The 27,812-nt window shown below is 40.2% G+C and overlaps 2 protein-coding genes across 4 annotated transcripts; one reads left to right on the forward strand and one right to left on the reverse strand.

The window, feature by feature from the left end:
- Positions 1-1,387: 1,387 nt before the first annotated feature.
- ripk1l (receptor (TNFRSF)-interacting serine-threonine kinase 1, like) lies at positions 1,388-8,403 on the forward strand. Of its 2 annotated transcripts, XM_015956802.3 has the most exons (11): positions 1,388-1,475; positions 1,794-1,956; positions 2,748-2,904; positions 3,049-3,186; positions 3,265-3,496; positions 3,570-3,719; positions 3,933-4,009; positions 4,125-4,209; positions 4,323-4,928; positions 5,034-5,180; positions 7,647-8,403. In XM_015956802.3, the coding sequence occupies exons 2-11, from the start codon at positions 1,796-1,798 to the stop codon at positions 7,949-7,951; spliced, it is 2,058 nt and encodes a 685-aa protein (XP_015812288.1). In that variant the 5' UTR covers positions 1,388-1,475; positions 1,794-1,795; the 3' UTR covers positions 7,952-8,403. The 2 variants fall into 2 exon arrangements, with proteins under 2 accessions (XP_015812288.1, XP_054596800.1); XM_054740825.2 differs by lacking the exon at positions 1,388-1,475 and having other exon boundaries at positions 1,568-1,956.
- A 2,706-nt stretch (positions 8,404-11,109) lies between these two features.
- LOC107384427 (opsin-5) lies at positions 11,110-27,434 on the reverse strand. Of its 2 annotated transcripts, XM_070556090.1 has the most exons (7): positions 27,348-27,434; positions 26,411-26,498; positions 19,076-19,238; positions 18,776-18,903; positions 16,422-16,538; positions 16,204-16,298; positions 11,110-12,445 (listed from the first exon to the last, which is right to left on the reverse strand). In XM_070556090.1, exons 2-7 carry the CDS (start codon positions 26,496-26,498, stop codon positions 11,828-11,830), a joined length of 1,209 nt encoding a protein of 402 aa, XP_070412191.1. In that variant the 5' UTR covers positions 27,348-27,434; the 3' UTR covers positions 11,110-11,827. The 2 variants fall into 2 exon arrangements, with proteins under 2 accessions (XP_070412191.1, XP_054596809.2); XM_054740834.2 differs by having other exon boundaries at positions 16,204-16,538.
- Between the last annotated feature and the right edge of the window lie 378 nt (positions 27,435-27,812).

Consider the following 27,812-nt stretch of genomic DNA (forward strand, 5'->3'; position numbering starts at 1 on the left):
TCTACAGCTGAATGAAGATAAGACTGAGATCCTTATCTGTGCCCCAGACAAGCTGGTTCCCAAAGTCAGAGACTCTCTTGGTCAGCTTGCTTCTCACACCAAACCTTCCGTCAGGAATCTTGGCGTGACCTTTGACCCAGCTCTCACCCTGCATTCTCATGTAAGTTCTTGTTCGCTCTTCCTTCTTCCATCTCAGGAACATTGCTAAGCTGAGTCCCATTCTGTCCCGCTCTGAACTTGAGACTGTTCTCCACACCTTCATCTCCTCACGCTTAGACTACTGCAACTCTCTTTTCACGTGCCTGAGCAAAACCTCCCTGAACCGTCTACAGGTGGTTCAGAATGCCTGTGCTCAGCTTCTGACCAAGTCCTCCAAACACACCCACATCACCTCGCTTCATTGGCTGCCAGTCAACTTCAGGGTTCATTTCAAGATCCTGGTTCTGGTCTATAGGGTCATGGACAAGCACCTTCTTACATTGGTGATCTTCTTAGTCCCTACACCCCCAGCAGGTCCCTGAAGTCCAGTAATCAAAGCCTACTGGTTGTGCAGCGCACCAGGCTAAAGACCAAAGGTGACAGATCATTTGCTGCTGTGGCCCCCAGACTCTGGAACTCTCTCCCCCTGAGCCTGAGATCAGTGGACTCAGTGGACTCCTTTAAAAAACAGCTGAAGACTCACCTGTTCAAGCTGGCTTTTGTACGACCTTTTTCACCACTCTCTCTTTATTCTGCTCTCCCCACCTATTCCACCTTCCTCAGGATCCACTGATTTCCCACTTTCCTATTCACTCTCTCTCTTTCTTAACATTTTTTAAATCGCAATTGTCTATTTTTTGCTCATTTTAAATGTATTTGTTACCATTTTCTAAATTCTTTTTCATGCTTTTACATTTTTTGTTTTTGTGAAGCGCCTTGTGACTTTTATCTTGAGAGGCATTATAGAAATTATATTTTCTTCTTCTTGTTCTTCTTCAAAGATGTGATAGATCATCTTAAGAAATGTTCTTTATAAAAGTGGCGATTTTACAATAAAGTTGACAATAACTTTTGATTTTGTACCTCATTATCAAACTTCTGAAAACAAAATAAATATAAAAAAATGTGTCTGTGGTTCTACTTGAAGACCAGTTGAGTAAAATTCAGTTAGCAAATTTGGCCACTAGGTGGAGGCACCGTTACATGTAAATATGAATTTCAGACGAATTAATTTATACTAAATGAAGACACATATTTAAGTTATATAACATAGTTTTTTTCAACTGCATGTATTAGAGTTTCGTTTTTAATGCCTTTTTTAGTTATTTCAAACGCTTCGCAAACATGAATCTATTAACCAGCCTGGTGTATTAATCTGTTATCAACTTGTAAGGCTGTTTGTAGTCTTAAGCATTAGTTTCGCTCATCGGTTTGTTTCGCTTTATTACTAGTAGGACGTCGAGGAAACACCGGAAATACTGAGAAAGAATATTTAAGTGAGTTTTAGGATAACTTATTGACACTTTTAATTTTATATTTGTAATTGGAATGCATAATGAGGTTACTTTACGTCGTGGTTAATGAGTTTTTAAGCTATCATTAAGCTGCTTTATGATGCGTCTTGGCATGTCTTGCTAACTCAACTCGGGGCTGTGTTTTGAAAGTTACGGGTGGTTAATTCATCGGGTCAGTGCTTTAGTTTGAACGCTGCGTTTACTTACACACACATATATATAGTAGTGTAGCTAAATGTTAACTACATTGTTATGAGTGTAAACGAGCAAAGTCGGAAGTTTTTATGTCATTTGTATCAGAAATGGCAACCGCGCCTGAAACCTCGCTTCAGATGAGCTCGTCGGATCTCATCAAAAAGAAGCCGCTGGACTACGGAGGATTTGGAGAAGTTTATTTGTGCTACCATGTCACCCTCGGCCATGTGGCGCTGAAGACTGTGTACACAGGTCCTCTACGAAGCGAGTAAGTTATTATGTTTGTTACAGAGGGAGAACATTCCCGGGTATTCCCCTCCTTGTAACTTAAATCATGTGTCCAGATTGCTGGTTACAGACAGCTGTGGCTGGACTTTTTAATTTAGCATTAAGGGAGTAGGAAGTAATACCCTGATGTGAAAATAGACAACCGATGGTAAAATAAAGTGCACTGTTTTCCTTTTATTATCACGAATCTTTGTCAGGGTCAGATATTTTATTCCACAAGAGGATGCCTCCCATCTATTTCGTAGATCAGACCTGCACAGGTGCATGTTTTGCAAAGTCTTTTCAGCATCTGAGACACATCAAAGCTTCTAAATGCAACAATCTCAAATTCTAAACTGAATTTAAGTAAATCTTTTGACAGTGATCTTATACTAATCTTCTCTGCTTCTCTCTGCGTGTGCAAGTATGAGAGTCTCAAACTCAAAGTTTGTGAAGCATCTATAATCATTCAAGAAAAGTGTGATTGTGTGACTTTTACTGAACTGTGCAGTTTGTTTACCAACAAAGAAAACAATGTCAGTATTAGAATTCTTAATTTACAACTCAGAAATGTGTGTGACATTATCAACTGTTATCAAACAATTAAATAAAAATAAAACTTTACGTATTTTTGCTATGATGAATAAAAATAAATTTAGATCAAACAGGACATTTACCACAGCATATCAGATGATCATGCTTGTTCTTCTTGTTGTTTCTATTTTATTATATATATATATATATATATATATATATATATATATATATATATATATACACCATACTCATCAGAGACAGTAAAAGGTCGCTGCTGGAGGAAGGGAATATCATGGCAAGCCTCAATCATGAGCGTGTGGTAAAGCTGCTGGGTGTGATCATGGAGGATAGCGACTGCTCTCTCGTTATGGAGCTCCTGCCCAGAGGCAACCTGCTGGTCGTGCTGAAGAAGGTCAGTCACTCTAAAAATGCCCACTTGGCTTAAAAAAGCATTTTTTTTCAACTGTTTAATAGTGAAACCTGTGTTAGGCTTCAATAGATAAGGATGTGCTTTTATAAACTGTAATATTAATACACTAAATGATTGTTTTTGTAGGTCAATGTGCCGATGTCTGTCAAGGGAAGGATCATCTTAGAGATTTTGGATGGGATGGTGTACCTCACAGAGAGGTCCATCGTCCACAAGGACATCAAGCCTGAAAACATCTTAGTGGATAATGATTTTCACATCAAGGTACACGATAATCTAACACCTATTACTTTTTATTTTATTTACACTCATTATAAAAGCTTTATTCTCTGCGTTATTTAGATCGCCGACCTCGGCCTAGCAACCTGCAAGATGTGGAGCAAGCTCACGAAACAGGAGTCTCAAAGAAGGAGTCGTAACGAGCCATCGGCTGGACTGAGAGGTGCTGGGACGCTGAGCTACATGGCGCCAGAGCACCTGAAGAGCATCCATGCCCGCTCTACTGAGAAGTCTGACGTGTACAGCTTTGCCATCGTGGTCTGGGTCATTCTCACTGGGCAAGAACCATATGAAAGTGAGCTTGAAAACATAAACCTTGTTTAATTTTATTTTTGTGCAAACATTAAAACAATCTGTCTCATTTCCAGACGCCAGGAGTGAAGAACACATGAGCCAGTGTGTCATCAACGGTGACCGACCAGCAGATCATCTCATTCCTGAAGACACGCCTGAAGAGATCATTCAGCTCATGAAGAGGTGCTGGGATCACAATCGTGAACAAAGACCAACATTTGAAGGTTTGGCATTCAGAATTGCATTTCTTAGGAAAAAGAGATGGTATCATTTTTCTTAGATTTTTTCCCCCCATGCCTAACAGGAACACATCATGTTGAGTCTCACTCAGACTGAAACTCAGATTATTATTATTATTATTATCATTATTATTATATTATTAATGTTAGATGGATCTTTTCATCCTCCCCTCTCATCTGTTTGCTCCTTTCTTGCAGAGGCTTATCGCTCTTTCCTTCCTTTGTACATGGAAAAGCTTGAACCATATGTAGAGAAAGATGTTTGCACATTAAGGGTGAGTATAGTACGGTATAATTGTGGTGGTTTTGGGAGGAACTCACTAACCCACCAAGTGATTTTAAAAGCTAAATACTGATTTTAAGTAAGGATTCAATGTTATTTTGTTACAGGAAACATACAATGGCCCAGAAGAACTGGTTGAAAGCATGAAATCATTATCAGTGACCAACGAATGTAGTCTGGCATGTGAACACGGTAGGTCCGACTCTTTACTTTGATGCTCTGTTTTACGTTTAATGTTTGAAATTTTGCAGGATGCCTAAACCCTTGAGCACCATTTCTGATTTAAGATTTTCTGATGTTTTTAGACCACCCAGCTCCTTTGATGAGCTCAGATAAAAGTATATCCATGATACCAGTTGAGGCCAGTATCGAGGACCTGCATAACATCCAGTACGACCCATACAGAGAGTTTATTCAAGCGGACGCAAGAGAAATGACCAACCGACCAGAGCTGGAGGAGAAACTGGACCGGGAGCTTCAGTACCACCAATATGGCAGCTACAACATGCACCCTGAAGCTTCCAACTACTTTCTCAAAAATCCCTCAAACCCTTTCTTGCCTAACTATGGCAGTGTCACAGATAACATTGCAAGAGGGCCAGCACAGGAAGTGTCCTCTGTTCATTCATGGACTAAAGGAGAAATGGTGCAGCCCACCAGCCCGGAGGAGGGTTTTGATCGCCTCAATTCTGGACTCAACCATTCCATTAACTCCTCCTCGGCTTATGAACCCCATCTGCACATGTCTGCTAGCACACCCTCTCTGCCACAGTTTAACCAGCATCATCCACCCCCCCAGTTTGACCGCCAGAAGTCCTGCTTAACTTATCCGGTGTCTGACACCTGTGTCCCTGATGTAACCACGGGGTGTTATCTGAACAATACAAAGTATGGCTCACAACAGGACTCAGGTACATGGAAATGTGTTTTTAGCATTCATCAGTTGTTTACTCTGACTGTTATGCAATAGAATGAAAAATTTGTTGGTTGTGTGTCTTTGTTGTTGTTTTTTCCAGCTTCCCTTTTTATTCAGAACGCCAGCGGGATCCAGATTGGAAGCAACAACACGATGAGCATCAGGAGTCATGGGGCTTCTAGTTTGTCTTCCCGGTTTAATAATGGGTCCAGTTCCTCCTCGATCCAAGAAAGCATTTTTAAATGCGGTAAACATTTATCATGTTTTATTAATGTAACACTGAGTACGGTTCAGCCACCCAAGTTAAAAAAATAACAGATTAGCATCGAGACTGAATTATTAGCATATTCAGTCTCGATATGCTAAGCTAAGTGATAAAAAGGAATTATTTTCTTACTTATCTCAGTTATTAGTGACATTTTTCTATTCCCCAAAGGCCAGTGTTGAATACTGTCATTTCTTGTTTCATCTGAGCAAAAGTAAATATTTTGTCTAATTCATATTTTATATGACCAAAATGGGCATATTGAGTATTTTTTCAAAAGAGATACTCTTGCATTTTCTGCCAGTCACTGCCACCTCGTTGTACATCTTAGCAGCCTTCGTGGTTTTCACAATTTGTCTTAAAGGTCTTGTTCACTGAGAAACCGTATAATAATTTTTGAAATATGACTGGTCACTCTGAGTTTCACATTCAATTAAATTCAGTTTCAAATCAGTTTGTTTATATAGCGCCAAATCACGGCTAACGTGTTCTCAAGGCATTTATCAAAGTAAACATCCCATGCATGCTGAACGAGAAGCCTTCTACCCCATCGCCTGCATTAGCTGCAGAAAGGAAATGAATGGTGAAAAGGTCGGGTCAGAAAAAGCCAGTCTCTTCTATGTCAGAGGGAAAATTAGCATTCATGGCCCCGCCCACCTTTGCTTGTTACCACAGAAGGCTGTATTGATTTCACAATGAGGGGAGAGCAGAGCAGGTCTTGACTAGTAGGAGCTAACCATTAGCATCTTGTCAACATGGCAGAACACATTCAGGCTTGTGTTATTATGTTTTTGTTTACAGCCAAGTTTAAAACCTGCAACCTTCTTGCTGCGAGGCAACAGTGCTAACTGTGCCACCATGCAGGTGGTGTTATTAGTAAAGATAAAACATCAGTGATGTGGTTTTTATCCAAGAAATGGGCGAATGAAGGCAGCAGAAGAGTCACATTGCTGTTAGCCAATCAGAGGAAATATGTTTGCATATGATGAATATAAATAAGTACGACTCGTAACCCTGTCTTTTTCTACCCACCACACCTCCAACAAACTTCTACCCCTGAAACAGGAGCACAAAAGCTTTTTTTCCTACAGAAAATGACTCATGAGGCATTCATTCATACTGGAGACCACACCACAATTGTTGAAAAAATGAGCAAATGAGAGGTTTACATTAGGAAAGTCAAACATTTATTTTAGACAACATAAATAATAATTACATGGTAATTAAAACAAATAAACCACCTACTATATAACAACATAATGCATTAAAATAGAAATTAAAGCTATTTTAACAACAATGATAATTATTTTATTGGACTCCACTGTGCAAGAATCTAGTTTGGACGTCCATGCGACGTTGACTGTTTGCAGGCAATGGTTTTTTGCATAAAACCAGTTCTAAAATACTGTGAAACACTCAGTTGGAATTGGGATTTTTGTTTTTCCAATGACAGATATAAAGACTCCACAATAGATTTTCTGTTCGAGGGGACATCTGTTTACTCTTTAAAAGAGGAATTCTTTCAAATAAAAGTAGCTTCAATAAGAATCACTCATAGCAGCCATCGTGGTAGGTTTGATTTACTTGTAATCCAACAATGTGATTAAGAGAACCAAGTGAAAATTGTAAAACTTAGATGTACTGTTTCATTATCAGAACCATGTTTTCACTATTATTTAACCTTAAGCCTGATTTATACTCCTCTGCCTGCGTCAGTACGGAGATGCCATTATGCGTTGGCGCAAGGGGTGTCCCAACGGGCTCGCAGAGGGTGGCCCTATCCCAGTACTCGCAGGTTCACACTTACACCCTTCAATTGCGATCCCAGCCAGGGGTACGACTGCATAGGCTGTCAGAGTGCGGAAGTAGATTTTGCGCCCTTGATTAGCACTTCACCCAAGTCTGCATACATGTGGACTTGGGTGAAGTGTATTACCCACAACGCATTGCTGCGGAACAACATAGCTCAAGTGCCTTTTCTGAAAATATGTGTTTTCAAATGAAAGTAGTTCATATGAAATTTTATTGCCCTGTGACTGAATGAGTGCTAAGTTATGCAGCAAACGTTTTATCCGTGGACGGAAATGATGAGAAACTTGGGTTTAGAGGTGCCAATTGCATGAAGACGTGGATGAGAAATAGGGACAAATTAGTTCCCGTTAAAAAGTCTCTGAAATACATTAAAACAATATATTGTGGCATGATACCGCCAAAAATTGCTACACTTGCTGTTGTCCTGGCGGGATATTGCTTTGCAACATTCCTCAGGTGACAGAGAAGTCTGATGAGAAAACATATCGATCAATGCATGTACACAACTCCACACGAGCTAACGAGGAGTTTAAATCAGGCTTCAGTTGGGTTTCATATACTTGAGAAAGTTGTAGGCAAGAGGGATCTGGGCTTCAAAACACAGATCCTCTTCAACAAATATCTTATGTTTTTCAGAAAATCACGCTGTAAATGAGGCACACTTGGAACTGGTGAGGGCCAACATTGGGAGCAAATGGAAAATCTGTGCACGACGTCTGGGACTGTCTAATGTAGAAATAGACACCATAGATCATGACTACCACCGTGATGGCCTTGCAGAGTATGTCCACCAGATGCTGGAATCATGGAAAATGAAGACGGGATCTATTGGCTGTACGGTTGGGAAGCTTTGTCGCGCTCTAGACGGGATCATCGAGGTAGATGTCATCTTGAAAATGCTGGAATTGTGCAGTTGCTCTTCTTCCTTTGAAGCTCAGTAATGGGCACATTTTCAGAATTCACTTCAAACATCTGAAGCTCAGTTCAACTGACTTAAAAAAAACTCATGTATTTTTTTTTATTAATCAGATCTAATTTCTTGGGTACTGTCGATAATAAGGGCCTCCCTGTAACAGTAAAAAGTATTGATTTATTTCTTATTGTGATTTTCAACAAGCTGAAACTGCATTTTTATTTGATTTATTGACAGTTTTTCCTACAGCCTACACTGATGAGCGATCAGACACCATCGATTTGTCATGAAATTTCAAATTTTGCACTTATAATAGTCACTGTTAAGGATCATGATATGTTTTAGGTCGAATAATTATTTTCTTACTAAAGTTTTTATATAATCAAGGTGTTTGTCCCTTCAATTTTCTTCCTGAAAAGAGTCATAATGGAAAAGTCGCTCCATGTATTATGAAGGTTAGTTCACAAATATAAACCTACAAGTGGACCCATTAAGATTTCTGCAGAAAAATGGGGCAAAAACATAAAAAATGTATTTTATATCAGGAATTTTAATATATGTGTGAACCCTGTGGAGACAATGCTTTTTGGTCCATCTTGTATTTCAGGCTTGTTGCACATTTTATATATTCATGAATGTTATCTGTAAATTAAATTGTTTATGTACTTTTTTTACCTGCCCAGGTTTAAATGTTCAGTTTAGGACTGTAAAAATTGCATGTTTATTTGATAAGTTGCTGTTACTGTACCATATTAAGCATTTTGAATCACTGTTTTATCCCTAAGTGCTTTAAAGCTGTTTTATGCTATGCTTCTGTCCTCTGAAGCTTTTAAATTCACACTTGGTTTAGGGTACTTGCTCGTATTGTTCTGTAGTATATTTGCTTATGGAATTCCAAGCAAGTTCTCCCTCTATGATTTTACATACCACTGGGATTGTGACATTTACAATAAATTGTTTACATATTTTTAAAGTTGTTTGTGTTTGTTCTTCGTATCCATTTTTGCACAAAGCTTGAGTTTAATATGATGCAAACTGGCTGCATCTAAAATAGAGAAATGTTTTAAAATGTGGTTAGACAGAATATGTTTAGAATAAAAAGTAAGTGCAAATGTTTAAACATCTTTAAGTTAGAAATGTTAGAAAACACATTTTGGTTCAGAAGATGGTAGGTCTCACTGGGAGCGGGAGGAGTTTGGTGAGACCGAGGAGCAAGACTGCACGGTTTTGAGGAGATTCTGGTCCACCTTCCGGTGTCTCAGGAGGGGAAAACGAGCCTAGTGAACTAGACCAAATTCTTGCTTTGCAAAGAATAATACATTTATTTAGTCTGGCTTGCCAGGCTAGGGGAAAACGGCACTATCAACACAGTTTACAGTGGGGGTGGTGCACTGCTGACCTCAACTCAGGACGTTGTGGATGAGTGGGTGGAGCACCTCGAAGTCTGAGGACTTTGGGTTGTGCTCTCCAATCTCTTGAGCCGATGTCACTGAGGTGGTCAAAACCCCCTCTGTGGGTTCATCAGAATGTGATCTCCAGCTTCTGCTGGACCAGTTCGCAGCAGAGTATGACACAGCTGGAATGAGAATCAGCTCCTCTAAATCCGAGACCATGGTCTTGAATTGGAAAAGGGTAGACACCTTCTCCAGGTCAGGGAAAAGGTCCTTCTCGGGACGAGGTAGAGGAGTTTAGGTATCTCGGGGTCTTGTTCACGAGTGAGGGAAAGATGGAGCACGTGATTGATAGGCAGATTGGTGCTGCTTCTGCAGTGATGGAGTTGTACTGGTATGTCGTGGTGAAAATAGCTGAGCTAGAAAGCGTAGCTCTCGATTTACTGGTCGCTCCAGTGCTTACTTATGGTCAAAAGCTTTGGGTAGTGACCGAAAGAACAAGACTGGGGATACAAGCACCCGAAATGAGTTTCTTCTGTAGGGTGGCTTCCACAAAGGTGACAATCTTGGTCATCTAGGAGGGGCTCAATATAGATCTGCTGCTTCTCCACATTGAGAGGAGCCAGTTGAGGTGGCTCAACCATTTGGTTAGGATGCCTCTCTGGTGAGGGTTACCGGGCATGACCTAAAGAAACACCCAGGACACGCTGGAGGGACTATGTTTCTCAGCTGGCCAGGGAACGCCTTGGGATTCCCCCGGAGGAGCTGACCCAAGTGGCTGGGGAGAGGGAAGTCTGGACCTCTCTGCTTAGGCTGCTGCCCCCACGACCCGACCCTGAATAAGTGGACAAAAATGGATGGATAGCTGATAGCGTTTGTTTATTTATTTCATATTAGGTAATTTTGCACAGATTTTGTTTTTGAAGGCCAGTGTCATATTATGTTTATTATTACAGCTAATTCCACTGGTCCCTTAGAATTGTTTATTCTTTTAAAAAATGTATATCTGTGGAAGTAAAAACTTGAAAAATCTGTTACTGCTAGCTTGAATGAATGCTCAACGATGGTAGTACACATATTGAAAAAACTTGTCATACATTTTATTTCTGCTATGACTCAACTCAATTGTATTTGTATTTTAATGTCTGATATGAAGCTCACAAAACTAAAGAGCAAATGATGGAATTTGTATTGACTTTAAAATCTGTTGTTTGAGTTGACAGTGGAATGAATATTGAAAAGTAAATTAGATCAAGTAATTCTCTTGTGCACAGTTTTTGTGAGTAAAGAGCCTATGTCACATCCCCTCATCAGAAAATCCACTAGCTGTCCCATGTTTAACTCGGATTACATCACTACAGATAAAAAACTCCTATGATTTAGAAGCAATGTGTAAACTCTATTGCAGCACCTTAATTCTAATAGAAATATAGGGATGCGCTGATATGACATTTTTTGGAACGATACCGACATCAGATGTTAATATCACTGTTATAGCCGATAAACAACATTTGCCGATACCGATATACTGCCATTAACGCTTCTAAAATCAGCAGATTTTGTATAGAATGGAAATTATAAAGCTGAATTTACGTTATTATGTACACACACCGCACACATTTACACTTCTGAGATGATTACAATCACTGTCACATGACTAAGCAAATACACATCACCCACTGAAACAGGCAAACAAATGGAAGCAAAACGAAAATAAATATCAGTTGTTAATATCGGCCCCGTTTTATTTATCGGACCGACACTGATATGTTACATCTGCCGATACCGATATTGATGCTAATATATTGTGCATCCCTAATTTAAACATATGGATGTTTGCTTTAATACACTCAATGGCTGTGTTTTAGATTACAGTCTGTGGGGTAAAATGACAAATTTCATGCAATTGGAAAACATCTGTGGATTTTACTGTCCTAAATCATGTTGCTGTGAAACTTTAATTTATTTTTTTATGTTTAAAACAGCCATCAAAAACAAAATTTCAATAACTACATTTGCTTCTTTTTTAAAGATAACTAGACATCTGCTTGTGTTTTTGAAGATGTTTCCCTCCTCATCCAAAGAGTATTTTCAATTCAAACTAAAAAGTGACAAGATTTCAAACTGTGTTGCGTTTTAATGCAATTTATTTGGTCAGTACTCTGATCTTCTTGGTTTAATTAGGGAAAACACCTTTTATGATATGTCAATATGTTCAGTGAGAAGTAAACATGTTCAGTTGCTTTTATTCTTATTTAAATCATTTACCATGTCTTGGATAAGTGAGAATTTACACAAACATACAGACTAAATGAGTGAAGGCAACATAAAAACATAATATTTTTTATTTCTGTCTTCTGTTTCTATTCTATTAGTAAAGCAGAGCTTGCACACACAAAGAAAAACATAGCAGAAAACGGGTCTATTTAATTTCGATGGTTTTCTGCCAAAACATGAATAATGTTAGAAATTTCGGAATAAAATTTCCAGAATTTTTTTATGATACCTCATCGTCAGGGCCAGGCCTGTTTTGTGTGCCTCTGAACCATTTCTAAATGTATATTAAAGTTATATGTTTCCGAAGTCCTTATTGTGGCCAGGGCATTCTCAGGGCTCGTGTTGTCAGACGTTTGATTATGTGTTTGGGGAACTGGGGTGTCTTGGAGTTTTGATGAGTTTGTGTTGGCAGGATTAGTGATACCACCCACTTGAGGGTACAACTGGAATTGCTCAAAGCTGTCCTTGCACCTTTGAAAGCTGGAATCCTTTAGAGTCACTATAGGTGGTTGAGCTGCAGAAATGGATGAAGGGAACTGGTTGGTCTCCCGTTGGATCGTACGAAGTCTGACTTTGATTCTTGGCTTTGATTTAGTTCCACCCTTGAGGCAGAGGCAGCCCTTTAGACATGTTTCAAAACATGTACGCAGGTCTGTGCACATAAGCCTGTGAAAATTAGGTCTCAGCGTCAGGTAGATGATTGGATTGTAGATGGTAGAGGACTTGGCAAACATGGCGGCTACTGCAAATGCAAGAGGAGGGACGCTTTCAATGTGTCCAAAGGTGGCCCACATGGAAACTACAGCATATGGACTCCATGCCACAAAGAAACCAATGCAGACAGCCACACTTAGCTTGAAGAAGAAAAGAACACACCCAAGAGAAAAAATGATCTTAGAAACATTCTCTGCTGCTTTCACTAAAAGTAAATGGTTAAAAATATATGAAAGGTACATCTTAAAGGGATATTCCACACAAAATAGAAATGTTGTCTGTTGACATATTTCCCAGCATTTGATATGCGGGAAAAAATATTTTTAACCAGCCCAGTCCATTCTCCTGACCCAGTTGTGCTTCTTTAGCTTAGCATAAAACACAGTAAGTGAATGGCTCAAACTAGCATTGCGAGTCAAGATCAAACCCCCACAATGCAGCTCAGAAAGTGGTCTCAACCCGGAAGTACCAAAAATTGCAGTTCCACCCTCATCCGCTGGGGGCTGGTGTCAGAAGCGAGCAAATCCTCATTGACTCCCATGTTAAAAATACCAATTTCACAGCAGAAATAAACATGTTTACAGCCTGGTACCAAAAAATGTTTTTGGTTTAAATTATCTAGTTTACACTCATGACAACTCTGAGGGGGGTGAATTTTTTTCTCACTCTTCTGTTTAAGTGTATTAAAAGCCTAAAATTCTGTATAATTAATGAGCATCAGACCCACGTGACCACAGAGCTAGCTCCGTGGAAAGGCCTCAGTAGAGCCTCGGTCTGGCTTGGAAACTGCTCCGGGATTTTGAGTCTCTGTGTTTGTGTATTCTTTTTTGGATATTTTTTGTGCAATTGTTGGACAAAATGACTTGCTGTGGCATTAATTGCACTAATAGAGTGTCCAAGGAGTCTCCACTTCATTTTTTTCGGTAGGTAAAATTATATTTATGTATTTTAGGTCACTGCCGAGCTGAGCTTAGATTTTAACATGTACTGTTTAACCATGAAATTTAAATGTAATAGGGTAAAACCCAGTGCATTTAACATAATGCTGCACTTTAGAATATGGGTTGAAATATAACATGTTGGTGGAGCTGGGTTCCGACTATCGGCTTGTGGAGCTCTCGGGAGACCGATGTTTTCCACCCGTTCTCGCCTCCCCGCAGCTAGGCGCATCCCTGTCTGATCGCGGCTTCTGTGTGCTGCGCGGGCTGATGGCTGGGTCTCCCGGCAGCTCGGCACACCTCTGTCTGATCGCGGCCCCTGTCTGCTGCGCGGGCTGACAGCTTGTGGAGCTCTGGGATGGAAACCTTTCCACCCGGTTCTCCCCAGCGGCAGCTCTGCACATCTCTGCGCTTGTCTGCTGTGCGGCTGCCAGCTTGTGGAGGTCTCAGAGACCTCTGTGTTCCACCCGGTTTTACCCAGCGGTCAGCCAGGCGTACCTCTGACTCAGAAGCTCTGGTGTTGTGCACAGTTAACTCCGGTTGTAGCTAGGTTGCTACCTCCGTTAGCTTAGCTCCCACCTCCGTATTAGCTTTGGGTTAGCTTCAGGTTAGCTTGTAGCTAGTTCGACCGGGTGTCAGTTGCCACCCTCAGCTCCACCTTTCTTCCCTTTTATGGAATTGTCTGGGCTTGACGGAACCTGTGACACGGTCAAAATGGCAGTGGTGGCCACCTCCCATTTTAGCAGAAAAACTTGTTATTGGAGCCTATGGAAACCCATTGTCCATATATGCATGTCGATGGTCAAGATGCCCTTAAAATCACTCAGTAGTGATCCCAATTCTGCTTGGTGACCTAAATAATCATACCGACTACAAGGGAAAATAAGTATTAACATAAAGAAACCACAGGCGCCATTTTAGACTTGGGACTACTTTGTGACAAAGCACAGTAAGCTGCTGCGGAAAGGTGCAAGGCAATCCCAGACACCTGCTTCTGCGTAAGACCAGATGCACACGTTGTTAGCAAACCAGCAGTAAACACACACACACACACACACACACACACACACACACACACACACACACACACACACACACACACACACACACACACACACACACACACACAATGGCAACAAGCAAAAAAATAAGCACATCACATTTGCGCAGGAGAGATTAGAGCTTGTGTGTGTGTGTGTGTGTGTGTGTGTGTGTGTGTGTGTGTGTGTGTGTGTGTGTGTGTGTGTGTGTGTGTGTGTGTGTGTGTGTGTGTGTGTGTGTGTTTTATGCTGGTTTGCTAACAACATATGCACCTTTTACATTTGTTTAGAATTTATCTTTTTTTTTGCCATTTTAAAAGCAAAAAACGTGACTGAGACTCAATTGTTAAACATTTGTGTTACCAGAATTTTTTTTATTCCTAGTGTACAAGTGAAACTTGAAAAATTAGGATATTGTGCAAAAGTCCATTAATTTCAGTAATTCGAGTTAGACTGAGAGATCATTTAAGTAAGTAAATTTTATTTATATAGCACTTATCGCAGACATAGAATCACAAAGTGCTTCACATCAAAACAAAATAAAACAAAAAGTCATAAAATCATAATGATCTCAAACAGGAATTGATTAACATCAGAAAAAATAAAGTCATGAAATTATAAAATGTCATAAACAGATGAAAGATTACTAATTTGAATTAAAATCAGGAAAACAAAACATTTATGTCAAAGCAGCTTTAGATGAAAGGGTCTTTAGCTGATTTTTAAAAGTGTCCAGACTGTCAATGCTGCATAAGGATAAAGGTAGATCATTCCAAAGTCGGGGTGCAACAGTCTGGAAGGAGCGATCACCTCGACTTTTCTTTCTAGTCTTAGGAACTTCTAGAAGGTTCTGGTGGGTGGACCTGAGGGCTCGGGTTGGAGCATAAGGCTTTGACAGTTCAGTAATATAGGGAGGAGTTTGAATGTAGAGTCCTGAAAGTTATAGTCAGGATCCTAAAATAAACTCTAAAGTTAATGGGTAACCAGTGCAGAGACATTAGAATAGAAGTGATGTGTGCTCTTCTGTTTCCTCCAGTTAGGAGCCTCGCTGCAGAGTTCTGGATCAACTTTTTGTTAAAACATGTGAAAAGTGTGTTACAGTAATCTAGACGGGGGAGATAAAGGCATGGAGAACCGTTTCACGTTCATGTTTTGACACCGACCCTCTGTCAGTTTGGAGACATTTCTTAAGTGATGAAAACAGTTTCGGGCCAATGTTTTTGAGTGGCCTTCAAGAGACATTGATTGGTCAAAAACACCACCCAAATTCCTCAAGTTTGTCTTGATGGCAGAAGATAAATGACCAAGTTTTGACTATTCAGGGGAACCATGCTCTCAGGGGCAAAAAGCACTCCTCTGAAACTGATCCTCGAGGACTGGTATTCAGCATGTTTTTGTTTTTTCCATGTTCCAACACTCCTGATTCAATGGTTGAATCACCTGTTCAGCAGCTCATCAAGCTCTGCAGAAGCCTGTTAATTACCTGCTGTTTAAAAACAAGTTAAAACTTAGATTAATCAGCTAATTAGAGTGTGACACTTTGAGTCTAGAATGTTGAACCTTTTCACATTATTCTAATTGTCTGAGATGCTTTATTTATGGGTTTTCATCAGCTGTAAGCCATAATCATCACAATTATAACAAAGAAAGGCTTGAAATATCTTGCTTTGAATGTAATGAGTCTATCTCATATTCACCTTTTAAGTAGAATTACTGAAATAAATGACATTTTGCACCAAATTCTAATTTTCTAGTTCAACCTGTACACAACTGTCTATGTACATAGATGAAGGCAGCTTGTGGATCAGTGTTTGACTTATTTACTTCCAGAACCAGATCATAACATGTAGCCTACACAAACATTAAACAACGATCACACAAACTTAACATGCTCCAGTGTTTTTGAGGCATTTTTCTTACCTTAACAATAATTGTCTGAATGCTGGTCATGCTTTTCTGCCTTAACACGTGCTGCTCCATGGTCTTCCTAGATGCTTGCACAGTCACCAGAAGGCCTGTATAGGATGCAATAATAATGCAGCATGGGATGATGTAGCAGAAAACAAACAGGGCCACGGTATAAGAGCGTGCTGTGGGATGTTGATTGGACAGGCGCCAGTCAATGCAGCAGGCGGTACCATAAGGCTCCAGTCCATACTCTCCCCAATGGAACAGTGGGGAGCAGGCGAACATCAGGGCGTAGACCCATGCACAGGCAATGAGCAGCTGGCCATGAAGAGAGTTAAACCTGTTTCCTGACAAACCAGAAGAAGTTTGTATTACAATAATTAGTGTTTTGTTAGATTTTTCAGTACAATTGTGTGAATTTTCAATTAATAGATTTTTTCCCCTCTAGAAACAGAATAAATACTTAATGCAACAGCCCACCCAAACACACCAGGGTTGCAGGAAGCTGGTGCCTATACCCAGCAGTCATCAGGCAAGAGTTGGGATACCCTGAGCATGGTTGCCAGCCCATCACAGGGCCAAACAGAGATAAACAACCCCTCACACTTTCACTCAAACCTAGAGATGATGTAGAGTCTCCAATCAATCTGACATGTGTGCTTTTCTTGGAGTGGTAGGAGGAGACAACCCATCAACATAAAAAAGCAGCACTGATGGCATTGGAACTGGAGTTTTTTCTCTTTAGTGGTTTTTCGATGTAATCATTCATTTCTTATTTTCCAGTTAAGATGAGTAACTTGGGTAGCCTTTACAAATCCTTATTGATTTTTCAAACTGAGAGCTCGTTCTAACAGCGGAGCTGCTTTTTACTGTTATGTAGGCCACTGACCAATTACGCTTCACATAACTCGACTTCAAAGAAAAGACAAGAGAATGAAAGATGGTTTTCTGGTTCATGTGGGTAGCATCATGTTTGATTTGATGGCGTTTGAACCCATCAGTAATTGACTGCTTCTTGTTAGCCTGTTTAATCCAACAGAGTAGAATGTGTTACACTAAAAAGTTTAATCATGTTTTCACCTAATGAAACAATTATTAAACTGCTTCCTATGATTTTCCAATTTGGACATACAAGCAGAGAAGACCTTGAGCCAAATTAAAAATACCCCTTTATGCCAGCAACTATGCACAGAAAAGTAGAAAAAATGTTTTCTTATTATCTTTTATGTCAGCTGCATTCAAGTGTTTTACATTTTTCTTCTCTAAATGTCAAAAACATTGCTCTATTGTATGTACCCCAAAAAGTCTGAGTTCCACTGTTACTTTCATCCTTGAATGTATTTATTTGGATTCTTGTTGAATTTTTTTGCTGTAAAATTGTAGTTTTAGGGTTAGAGTTAAGAATATCTACCATGTGAACCCTTGTATCATGCATGCTCAAACATAGACACTAACAAAACTGTATATTTTGACATGTTTAAGTTACAAGACTAGTACTACTACTATTTGGCAGCCATCTTTGCTGATTGAGTGATTAAGAACCACAAGGAAATGACATAAAATTGATTATTTCCTAATTATAAGTACAATCAGAGCACGAAACATTGATCATCTGCAAGTGGCTTTATGCTATAATAACAGAAAATGAAGGTATATGAACGGCAGCTAGATAATGTGAGCCAGGTTCAACGAGACAATGAGTAGTTTTTACCAAATGTTTAGAAATATCCATCAAAATGTTGTCGAAAATGAATTAAATGATGCCCAGTTGCTGAAAAATATTGGCAACTTTGTAACATATAACCATAAAAATCAGGTCTAAATACGAAGGAGTGGGTCTAAGTATCTGGGCAACACCATATTAGATGCCATGTTTCCTTCCACGGGAGCCCATGAGAACAAAATGCATTTACTGATTTGTAACTAATGGTTAAAAAACTTTCATCATTCTTCAATGTTGTTGTTTGACACATTTACCTCTTCACTTGTTGCCACTGATGAAAGGGAATCTGTGCTTGTTATTTCGCTAAAGCTTGCACTTCCCAGAGCTTTTTGACCCTAAGGGGCCTCCGTTGGTAAGGTCTTACTCCACCACAAAAATACTGCTTGCTTGCAATGATTTAGGTATCGACTGCCCCATCACCAGACTAAAGTGCACACTGTCACTTTAAGCCACATTAATAACATTAATATCCATTAAGGTTTATATACAGTTATGATGTGTGTTCAAAAGATGCATCTATGCAAAGTGGCATTTAAAACAAAGTCTCTAATTGTTTATGAAACGGCCTGAGATGAAGGCAGTATTTTACAAGTGATCAAGCCTAAGTGCCTACAATTGAGTGTTAGATATGTATTGACTGAATTGTAGGAACACCTTTATGTGGCCACATTAAAGACCCAACTGGATCAACCAGCAAATGTTTTGACTGCAGTCTCTTCACATGTCAATCATCAAAGAAAAGCTAATGTGTTGCTCCACAGATGGATTATTTTTTTCTGTCAATAGATAAACCAGCCACTTTTGTCAGAAATGTCATAGTTAATTGTGCTACCGGGAAAAAACCTTCTTGGGGATACTTACCATAATGTGGATAACATACTTTCACAAAGCACACCATGCTCAGCAAGGTCAGTGTTGTCAGACTGCAGAGGCCAAACAAAATGCCACAGAATGCATAGATAGAGCAGAATGTTTTCCCATATAGCCACCTGCAAAAGGGGGAAATGAGGAGGAAACAGCACAAGAAGTGAGGAAATGACAAAAGGAAATAAACATGAGAGTAGTTTGAATGTTGATGTTTGCTCTCACAGACAATCTTCCTCCAATGGTGGAAAAACTTATGAGTTTAGTTCTGCATTTACGCCAAACTAATCGCAGTACCTGTGGTATATGCTTGAAGTTATCGCCGTGGGGTAGAGGGACAGGGTGAGGCCCAGGTCACTGATAGCGAGGTTGATGATGAAGAACTCTGCAGGCTTCAGCAGGTGCCTCTTCTTGTAGGAGATGCACAGCAGAGTTATGTTGCCCACAAGTGAGCTTACACCTGGAGTGGATTCAACAAATGCACTTTGAATTAAGTTGTTATAGGAGAATTTACTTTTGTTTCTGGTGTTCTTACTAATCGTCTAACTTGTTGAAGACCGCGAGGTGAAATCTTGCAAGGAGCCCCAGTTCAATGGAGATTATTAGTGATATTGTTTTATTCTATTTTTAAATAACTGCTCCAACAGTTTATCTCTTCCCTCAAGTTGCTTGCCTATTGTAGACTGACTAATCCCAGTCCTGTGCGGATGTGCAATCTTGTTCCTGGTTCACGAGTGTAGAATGGATAAGGTTTGGACTCCATACATTTTCTGCTTCTCACACCAACTGCGATGCGATACAGATGCGGGTGCGAAGCTCCAAAAAGTTGCAGCATTGCTTCTTCTTCTTTTTCTGGATGCTGCATGTGTATTGCCATGAAGGTAAATAAATTACATGAGCCCAATAAGACGTGGAACCGTGAAGTGGAATCACATGATAGAATTCAGCCTTTAACAGACCTTCTTCACCACTCTGTCCTTATTCTGCTCTCCCTATCTACTTCACCTTCCTCAGGATCCACCGATTTCCCTCTTTCCTGTTCTCTCTCTCTCTCTCTCTCTCTCTCTCTCTCTCTCTCTCTCTCTCTCTCTCTCTCTCTCTCTCTCTCTCTCTCTCTCTCTCTCTCTCTCTCTCTCTCTCTCTCTCTCTCTCTCTCTCTCTCTCTCTCTCTCTCTCTCTCTCTCTCTCTCTCTCTCTCTCTCTCTCTCTCTCTCTCTCTCTCTCTCTCTCTCTCTCTCTCTCTCTCTCTCTCTCTCTCTCTCTCTCTCTCTCTCTCTCTCTCTCTCTCTCTCTCTCTCTCTCTCTACATTTTTTAATCTTAATTGTCTATTTTTGCTTATTTCAAACATATTTTAAATCATTTTCTAAATATTTTTTTTATATTTTAAATGTTTGGTTTTTGTGAAGAGCCTTGTGATTTTTATTTCGAGAGGCGCTATAGAAAAGATTGTTTCTTCTTCTTCTTCTTCTTCTGTTTCTTCTTCTCCTTCTCCTCCTTCTTCTTCTTCTTCTCCTTCTTCTTCTTCTTCAAGCAGTGTCAGGAATTCTATCACTCCAATCTGCAACTGGCCAATGACAATTGTCAAAACTGAGTGACATGAAAAGCTAGTGATGAAAGTACAAAGTGAGAGTGGCGTTGGCAAAAATAGCAGCAGTGGAGGCTGCACACAAAAGCATGTGGACCAATTCATTTTAGTTCAGAGTCTAATAAAAATGATAATAATTGTGCTTTTTTCTGCTTTCTTTGTTTTTGCCCTTGGAATCTGTTGGCTCTTTTGCGTTTGTGACGTTAGCGTGTCCTGGTAGAGTGAGACATCATGCAGTTTGGCTCACTGAAATCTTGGACAGTCCTGATAGGCAGGCCTAATTTAAATAGTTTATTAGTAAAATTAACATATTTTAAATACGTTGTTCAATGTTTAATACTATGTACATTCTGACGGATGGTGTGTGTGTTTTAAAAGTAGGGGTTATTAATACACAATGTGAGTTACTGTAGGGTGTAGGGTTTGGTAAATTGAGTGCTTTAAGAGCTCAATATATATTACCTCTACTTAGATTTCAGACTTCAGATTTATTGGCCAAGTAAAATTATTTACAAGGAATTTGTCTTCGGTAGATGTTCGCTCTCTAAAACAGACAACTACAATAAATGAGAATAAAAATACCTAAAAACACATAAGAACATGTATACCCACACACATGTTCATTTACACACACACATATATACATACACACACACACACACACACACACACACACACACACACACACACACACACACACACACACACACACACACACACACACACACACACACACACATCCATAAGCATACTGATTAAGTATTAAAAACTATAGTAAAAGGATGGTAAAAGAATCTACAGATTCAGGAGAGAAATGGCTGAAGGAAAGAAACTGTTCTTGTGTCTGGTAGTTTTTGTGTACAGCGATCTATAGCGTCTGCCAGATGGGAGGAGATGGAAGAGAGTAGATGCAGGATGTGAGGCATCTTGGACAATATTCACTGCCTTTTTCCTGGTCCTGCTGATGTACAGTTCCTGGACAGAGGGCAGTTGGGCACCAATGATTTTTCCTGCTGTTTTATTAATACGCTGTAGTCTGCATCTGTCCATTTTTGTGGCTGACCCAAACCAGACAGTGATGGATGAGCAAAGTATGGATTCGACTGCAGCAGTGTAGAAGAAGATCAGCAGCTCTTGTGGTAGGCCGTACTTCCTTAGTTGCTGTAAGAAATACATCCTCTGCTGAGCCTTTTTGACGATGGAGTTGATGTTTGTTTCCCACCTCAGATCCCTGGAAATGATAGTTCCCAAAAACTTGAATGAGTCCATTGACACTGGGCTGTTGGATATTGTGAGGGGGGGCAGCACTGTGGTAAGCTTCCTAAAATCCACAACCATCCCCACAGTCTTAAGGGTTTTAAGACTGAGGAGAATGTGAATGTGCTTTTCAGATATGAGAGCAGGTTCACTCTGAGATCATGTGAAAATGATCAGGAGAGCTTGAAGTGCTATCTACATACTATCTCAATAAGCTGAGATACTCAATCTAAATATAGAATATCAACCTGCTTGGTCTTTACTGTGTTAATCACAAGATGCTAGGAATCTTTGTTTATTCAGGGATTGTATACACTTTGTTTTGATTCAGGAAAGAGTCAGGTTTATAAAAGTAAGAATTTATTTTACAAACAATTAAAACATAACAGGCTAACTACCATTTACTGTGAGTGGATGGAACTAGATGTGATGTATAAAACCTATGTGTGAATGCGATGTTATCAGAACTTCCGTATCTAGGAGAGCTGAGTTCTGGATGTAAAGTAATTTGGTTTGCGTTAAGCTATGAAGTTTATTATTATCAAAAACACATCAGACGCTATCTGCCATGTCTACATACTCACTCGAAGACCCTAGTAATGGATCCGGAATGTCGAAGTCCTCGGACTGCCAGGCACCGAGGTCCATAGAAGAAACTGCGGCACTACTAGACCGGTCTTAAGAGTTGTCTCCAGGTCACAACAGATGGATGGAACTGCGCATCTGGGACTCAAGGAGTCTGAACAATATCAGCTTGTTCTGCAGGAACTGTTTGCGGTATCAGCTTTGCAGGTGCAAAAAAGATTTTGACGACGTGTCAAAAGCTTTGATGGGTTAAAGAGGTTTTGCTTCAGATGGCCGGTCTGAAGCTTTCTCAAGAACTGATGAATCACCAAAGTGATCCAGTTTTAATGTTTTCATGTTATGATTTGTGTAGCCAACCAGAGGTTGACAAGTTGAGGAATATTACAACTCAGAAACACGCCTTCCTTGATCCGGATGCTCTGATCTGGGGTAAAGGGCTATCTATATGTCACACATTTGACTTAACTTTACTGAACTTTACTTTGTCCTTGTGTGGGTGTCATATCAACATGCTGAAACATATATCAATCAATGTAATCATAACATAACATTCATTTCAAACTTCAATCACTGAGCCCAGATTAATGAAAACATTTCATTTTACTATAATTATTATAAGTAGCAATAAACAAACATTTAATGATTATCTAGCTTATAAGTTTTAGAAGTTCACATTTAATTTAAGAAACCATTTTTTGATTTAGCAACTAATTCGAGCTACAAGTGTTAGGCATGAAGAGTCCTGTAGGACAATAAGGGAAGCTTGGACCTTGAGGAGAGAACATCATTGTTGACTATTCGTTATCATGTGTTCAGAGCTGCAGAGAGGCTCTGAGCTCCAGCTAATGGGATGAAGGCAGGCCGATTTAAAGGGAACACATGCAGTCTCGTGTCTCCAATTTGACCAGATGTTGAATGGTCAAACTGTACCTAAAAACTGACCATTGCTGGACGTTACAAGGGATTTGTAAGAAACACTGTTGACAAACATTAACCTGAGTGTTTATTGTGTTTTGTGAGATTGTCAGATGATACATGACCAACTGTCTTATAAAAGACTGAATACTTTTTAAATAAGTATAGGAACACTTTTATATCAGAGTATTTTTTCAAGTCAGTTAAACTTCCAGGATATTGATCTAAGTATGTGGTCCCTACAGAAAGACACAACAAGAAGTGCTATTGCCAGAGGGTTTGCTGTTTCTCCCACCACAGACTCAGGTGCATGGAGGAGATTTGAAAAGACAGGCAGTTACTCTAGGAAAGCTAGACAGGGCAGTCAAAGGTCCTTCACCCATCAGCAGGACCATTATCTGCACCTTTGTGCAAGGAGGAACAGGATGAGTACCGGCAGAGCACTTCAAAGTGACCTTCAACGGGCCAATGCCCTCGATGTCTCTAACCAAACTATTAGAAGCAGACTCATGTGGGTGGTTTGAGTAGGCCCTGTGCTCAGTACCAGGCACTGTGGAGCTTGACAGCAATTGGCCATAAATCACCAGGCAGGTCTGGCACAGTCTAATGTGCTTTTCAGATGAGAGCAGGTTCACTCTGAGATCATGTGAAAATGATCAGGAGAACTTGAAGTGCTATCTACATACTATCTTATCATCATTATGCTATCTACATCATTGTTCAGCATGACTTGCTTAATAGTGGGTCAGTTAAGGCATGTTCTTGGAGGGATGCATAAACTTGTACAGGACCACAGGTGCGTTTCTACGGTGCCCGTCTGATATTAAGGGAAAAAATTAATTGTGGCCTCGAGATACTTAATCCGTGGGAATGATTTATTAACTCGTAGACACGACTTATTAATGTGTTCCCACAAGTTATTAATATGTGGCCACAAGATACTTAATGAATACATTAAGTATCTCGTGGCCATGAGTTACCTTTTTTTTTCCTCACCAGACGTGAGCATGAGGTGGCTGCACATCTTGGCCTCAGCGGCACACACACAATGCTAAAGGCAGAATTGAAAAAGACTGTGCTGTCTACCTTAGCCGCCCAGAATCTACTGCCGGATGAACATGAGAGCGAGGACGAGAAGGAAACTGGGGACCTGCGTGACCCAGTGCTGCCAGAGCAGGGAGACACCGTGACAGAGGAGACTTAGTGTTAAAACTGTCTCTTGGCTTCTCTGTTTTGTACTTTGCCCAAACTGTGCTCTCCATTCCTGGGGTTTTTGGTTTTTGTTTAGTGCCCCAGTTGCTAAAGATACTTTGTGCCCTTGTGCCACCCGTTTTGTGTTTCTCATGTGAATCTCCAAATTTTCAGTTGAATTTGGCTTTAGTTGTTTGCCTTTGAGGATTTTTAGTTAAAGATTTCTAGTTAGATAGTTGTGGGTCTTTTGTGTTATTTATATTGAGATGGTTTTGGTTTATTCTTAGAAATCCCAATTTTTGGTTGTTTGGTTAAATTAGGAGGTTATTACCAAATGGGTCACCAGATGGGCACCGTACGTTTCCAGAACCGGGACTTCAGGGTAAATTTGCAGGAACTTCCCGACATGCGCCTGTCTCCACTTGACCAGGTCAGCCGAACGGCTGTTTTCAGGAACTGTCTGAGTGCCTTGTCAGGGGTAGGTACTCGGAAAGGCCCGGGAGAGTAGCTGAACTTTTGGTTAACTCGAGCTGATTGGTGACATTAGCAGACACCGTTCAAAACAACTGGCATTAGTAAAATTCGAAGAGTTGCGTGTGAAGCAGAATGGAAGCAAAAGAAAATAAACAGCAACCGTACTGCCTTAAAATTGCCAATACTAAACTCCCAACACCAGAAAACCTGGAGAAATTCACACACAATGATGTAATTCATGGGGCTTCGTTGTCTCACAGAGTGCCGTAAAAAACTAAGCTCCTTAGGGTCATTGAATGCCACATTTTACATCGTGCAGCTGCTCTCTAACTATGAATGAATTAAATTATTATATATTTCAACAGAATAAAACTTTTAATGTTATTAATACTATTGTGGATGCTTTTGGGAACTGATCAGTGACATCACTCGCTGCCAAAGCAGTCGCAATATGCTCACGTCCGTGCAAAATGGTAAATGGCCTTTGTATAGCGCCTTCTTAGGGTTCTACAACCCCCCAAGACACTTCACAACACAATCAGTCATCCACCCATTCACACACTAGTGGGGATGAGCTACGATGTAGCGTCAGCTGCCCTGGGGCACACTGACAGAGGTGAGGCTGCCGAACACAGGCGCCACCGGTCCCTCTGACCACCACCATCAGGCAAGGTGGGTTAAGTGTCCTGCCCAAGGACACAACAGCAGAATTCTCTGGTTGGAGCGGGGATTGAACCTTCAACCTTCTGATTTCTGGACAACCCGCTCTACCTCCAAAGCTACTGCTGTCCCAAGTCCTGAAAGGGCTGCATTTGTATGAAGACACAACAGCTGAGAGGACCGGGATATCATATCTCCCAGTCAATTTTCCTGTCCCAGAATTTACCCTGAAGTTCCAGCAATGGAAACACGGCTCATGGTTCCCTGAAGGGCCATTAGTTACCAGGATGAAATTTAGACCCATTGTTAGACCCTATGCCAGAACAGTGGGTCCTGGGTTTCTCTTGGCGCACGTTAACGATTGGCCTCATGTGGCTTGCAGACAATTCCTGGAGATGAAGGAATTGACACTACCGACTGGTCTGACCTAAAACTTTCTAGGAAATCACGTTTAGATCCACCCAACACTACCAGGGTTCAGTCTGAGCCCATCCTGGAGTTCATTGATGCTCTAGCCAGGATCTGGGAGAAGAAATCCAAGAAAATTGGAATGGCATGCTTCCTCCTCAGCTTTGATTTCTTAATGACTTCAAATTAAGACCTCTGTAGGTTGATAATTTGGATTTCCTTAAAATGGTGTGTCATCTTTTGGTTCCAAACACATTCCCACACAAGTATGAATATCCACCACAATCGGTTTAGTTTTCTTCCCATCGAGATCTGATGGGTTTTCTATGTGTTCCTTTCATTTATTTTTAGCAGTTTATGCAGACAGTACAATATGGAAGAAAATATAGTAGAATTCACAACACTTAATGTCAAAAGGTAATTGTGTTTCTTCCTGCTGGGATCTGTTCCTGCTTTAACTTACAGAAAACTAATTTACAGCATTAATAACTCAGCTGGAGGTCTCTTTGAGGATCACTTATAAATTTAAAAAATCACTTTTGTAAACTCCACTCACCAAAAACGGAGTAAACCACAGCAACCACTATATCCAGAGAAACAGGGATTTTGGAGCGGAATGCAGTGTCCTCAGCCATCAGCGCCATCTAAAAACAAACGATTTGTGTTTGGTAAATATACTGAACTTAACAAGAAATTTGTTTTATTTATTTGCATGTTTAATGTTGAAAGTAAATATCCAAAACATCCAGTGTGATTGTTACCGAATATTATTTGCAGTAAATGATCATTTTGGTGAAGAAAAAGACCTACACACCCTCAAAGTCATTTAATCAAAGTCTGCGCATGCATGTGTGATGAAGTTGAGTTTCTTTAATTGTGACTTGAGTTAACCTGAATTCATTAAATGTGACTCACCTTAATATTGAAAATAAACACCTTTCTTCTGACATTTTCATTGGCAGCATTAAATAAAACAAGAATAGGATATCTACCGCTCAAACCTGTAATCTGATTGACAACATTCATTTTAAATAAGAGAAATTATAATATTTTTCAGCATTATCTCTTAATTTTGTCTAGAAAACATCTCTTTTCAGTTTAACCAAATTAAGCTTTGTTTAAAGCGTATTTTCTGAAGAAAATCTGATTTGTTTAGGACATTTTTTGTTCATTTTTTATGGTTTGGTAAACTCTGGTCATAGACATGTCCAGCGTTTTGACCTTTATTGTATCTTGTAGACCAGGTGTGGGGAACTCGGGTCCTCAAGGGCCAGAATCCTGCATGTCTTTGCTCAATGTGTTGCTTTGCTCAACACTTCTGATTCAGTGGTTGATTCACCTGTTCATCAGCTCATTAAACTCTGCAGAAGCTTGTTAATCACCTGCTGATTGAAATCAGGTGTGCTGGCGGCCCTGGACCTGGGTTCCCCACACTTGTTGAAGACAGTTCACTCTCTCCCTTCCATTAACTAATATATTTGCTCTCCACTCACCTGCCCTGCATCTGTTAATCAGCCCAGCCTTTCCCTCGTGGTCACTGGTCCTTCCAGCATATAATGAGCGCTTTTACGCACCAAATGGGAACCTGAAAAACGTTCGAGTTCAAAGACTTTTGGCCCGTTTTGTCAAAGCAGAACAAACAGAACATCCAATCTAATCTTATTTAAAACACGCATCTGACGAAATCCAGCAAGACTCAGATTACCGTAAATGTTAGAACGTTTGCTCATGGATCAGAAGGTGGAGGTGAGTATGGGTAGGCTCACTGTCCAAACGGTGTGTCCGCCATAGAAACTAAACTGCCTTACCTTAACAAATATCCCAAGTCCTCCACTGGTGCTGCTTTCAAAATGACTTTTCCAAAAATGTTCTTCTGGTGCCAAAAGATGTTAGAGATGCTACAATCCTCTGGACATCACCAAGCCTCCGCGCTCAACGCACTGGATATGCTCCAAACT

The sequence above is a fragment of the Nothobranchius furzeri genome, chromosome 11, assembly GCF_043380555.1.
Source record: "Nothobranchius furzeri strain GRZ-AD chromosome 11, NfurGRZ-RIMD1, whole genome shotgun sequence".
In the NCBI taxonomy this organism is placed as follows: domain Eukaryota; kingdom Metazoa; phylum Chordata; class Actinopteri; order Cyprinodontiformes; family Nothobranchiidae; genus Nothobranchius; species Nothobranchius furzeri.

Bases quoted from the DNA above. Each gene is read 5' to 3' on its own strand.
- ripk1l (XM_054740825.2), top strand. From the start codon at position 1,778: ATGTCATTTGTATCAGAAATGGCAACCGCGCCTGAAACCTCGCTTCAG. The intron at 1,957-2,747 runs GTAAGTTATTAT...CATACTCATCAG, and splicing joins ACAGGTCCTCTACGAAGCGA to AGACAGTAAAAGGTCGCTGC. The intron at 3,720-3,932 runs GTTTGGCATTCA...CCTTTCTTGCAG, and splicing joins ACAAAGACCAACATTTGAAG to AGGCTTATCGCTCTTTCCTT.
- LOC107384427 (XM_054740834.2), bottom strand. From the start codon at position 26,498: ATGGCGCTGATGGCTGAGGACACTGCATTCCGCTCCAAAATCCCTGTT. The intron at 18,904-19,075 runs GTACTGCGATTA...CCCCTTTTGCAG, and splicing joins ACTTCAAGCATATACCACAG to GTGGCTATATGGGAAAACAT. The intron at 16,539-18,775 runs GTAAGTATCCCC...CTGGTTTGTCAG, and splicing joins AGTATGTTATCCACATTATG to GAAACAGGTTTAACTCTCTT.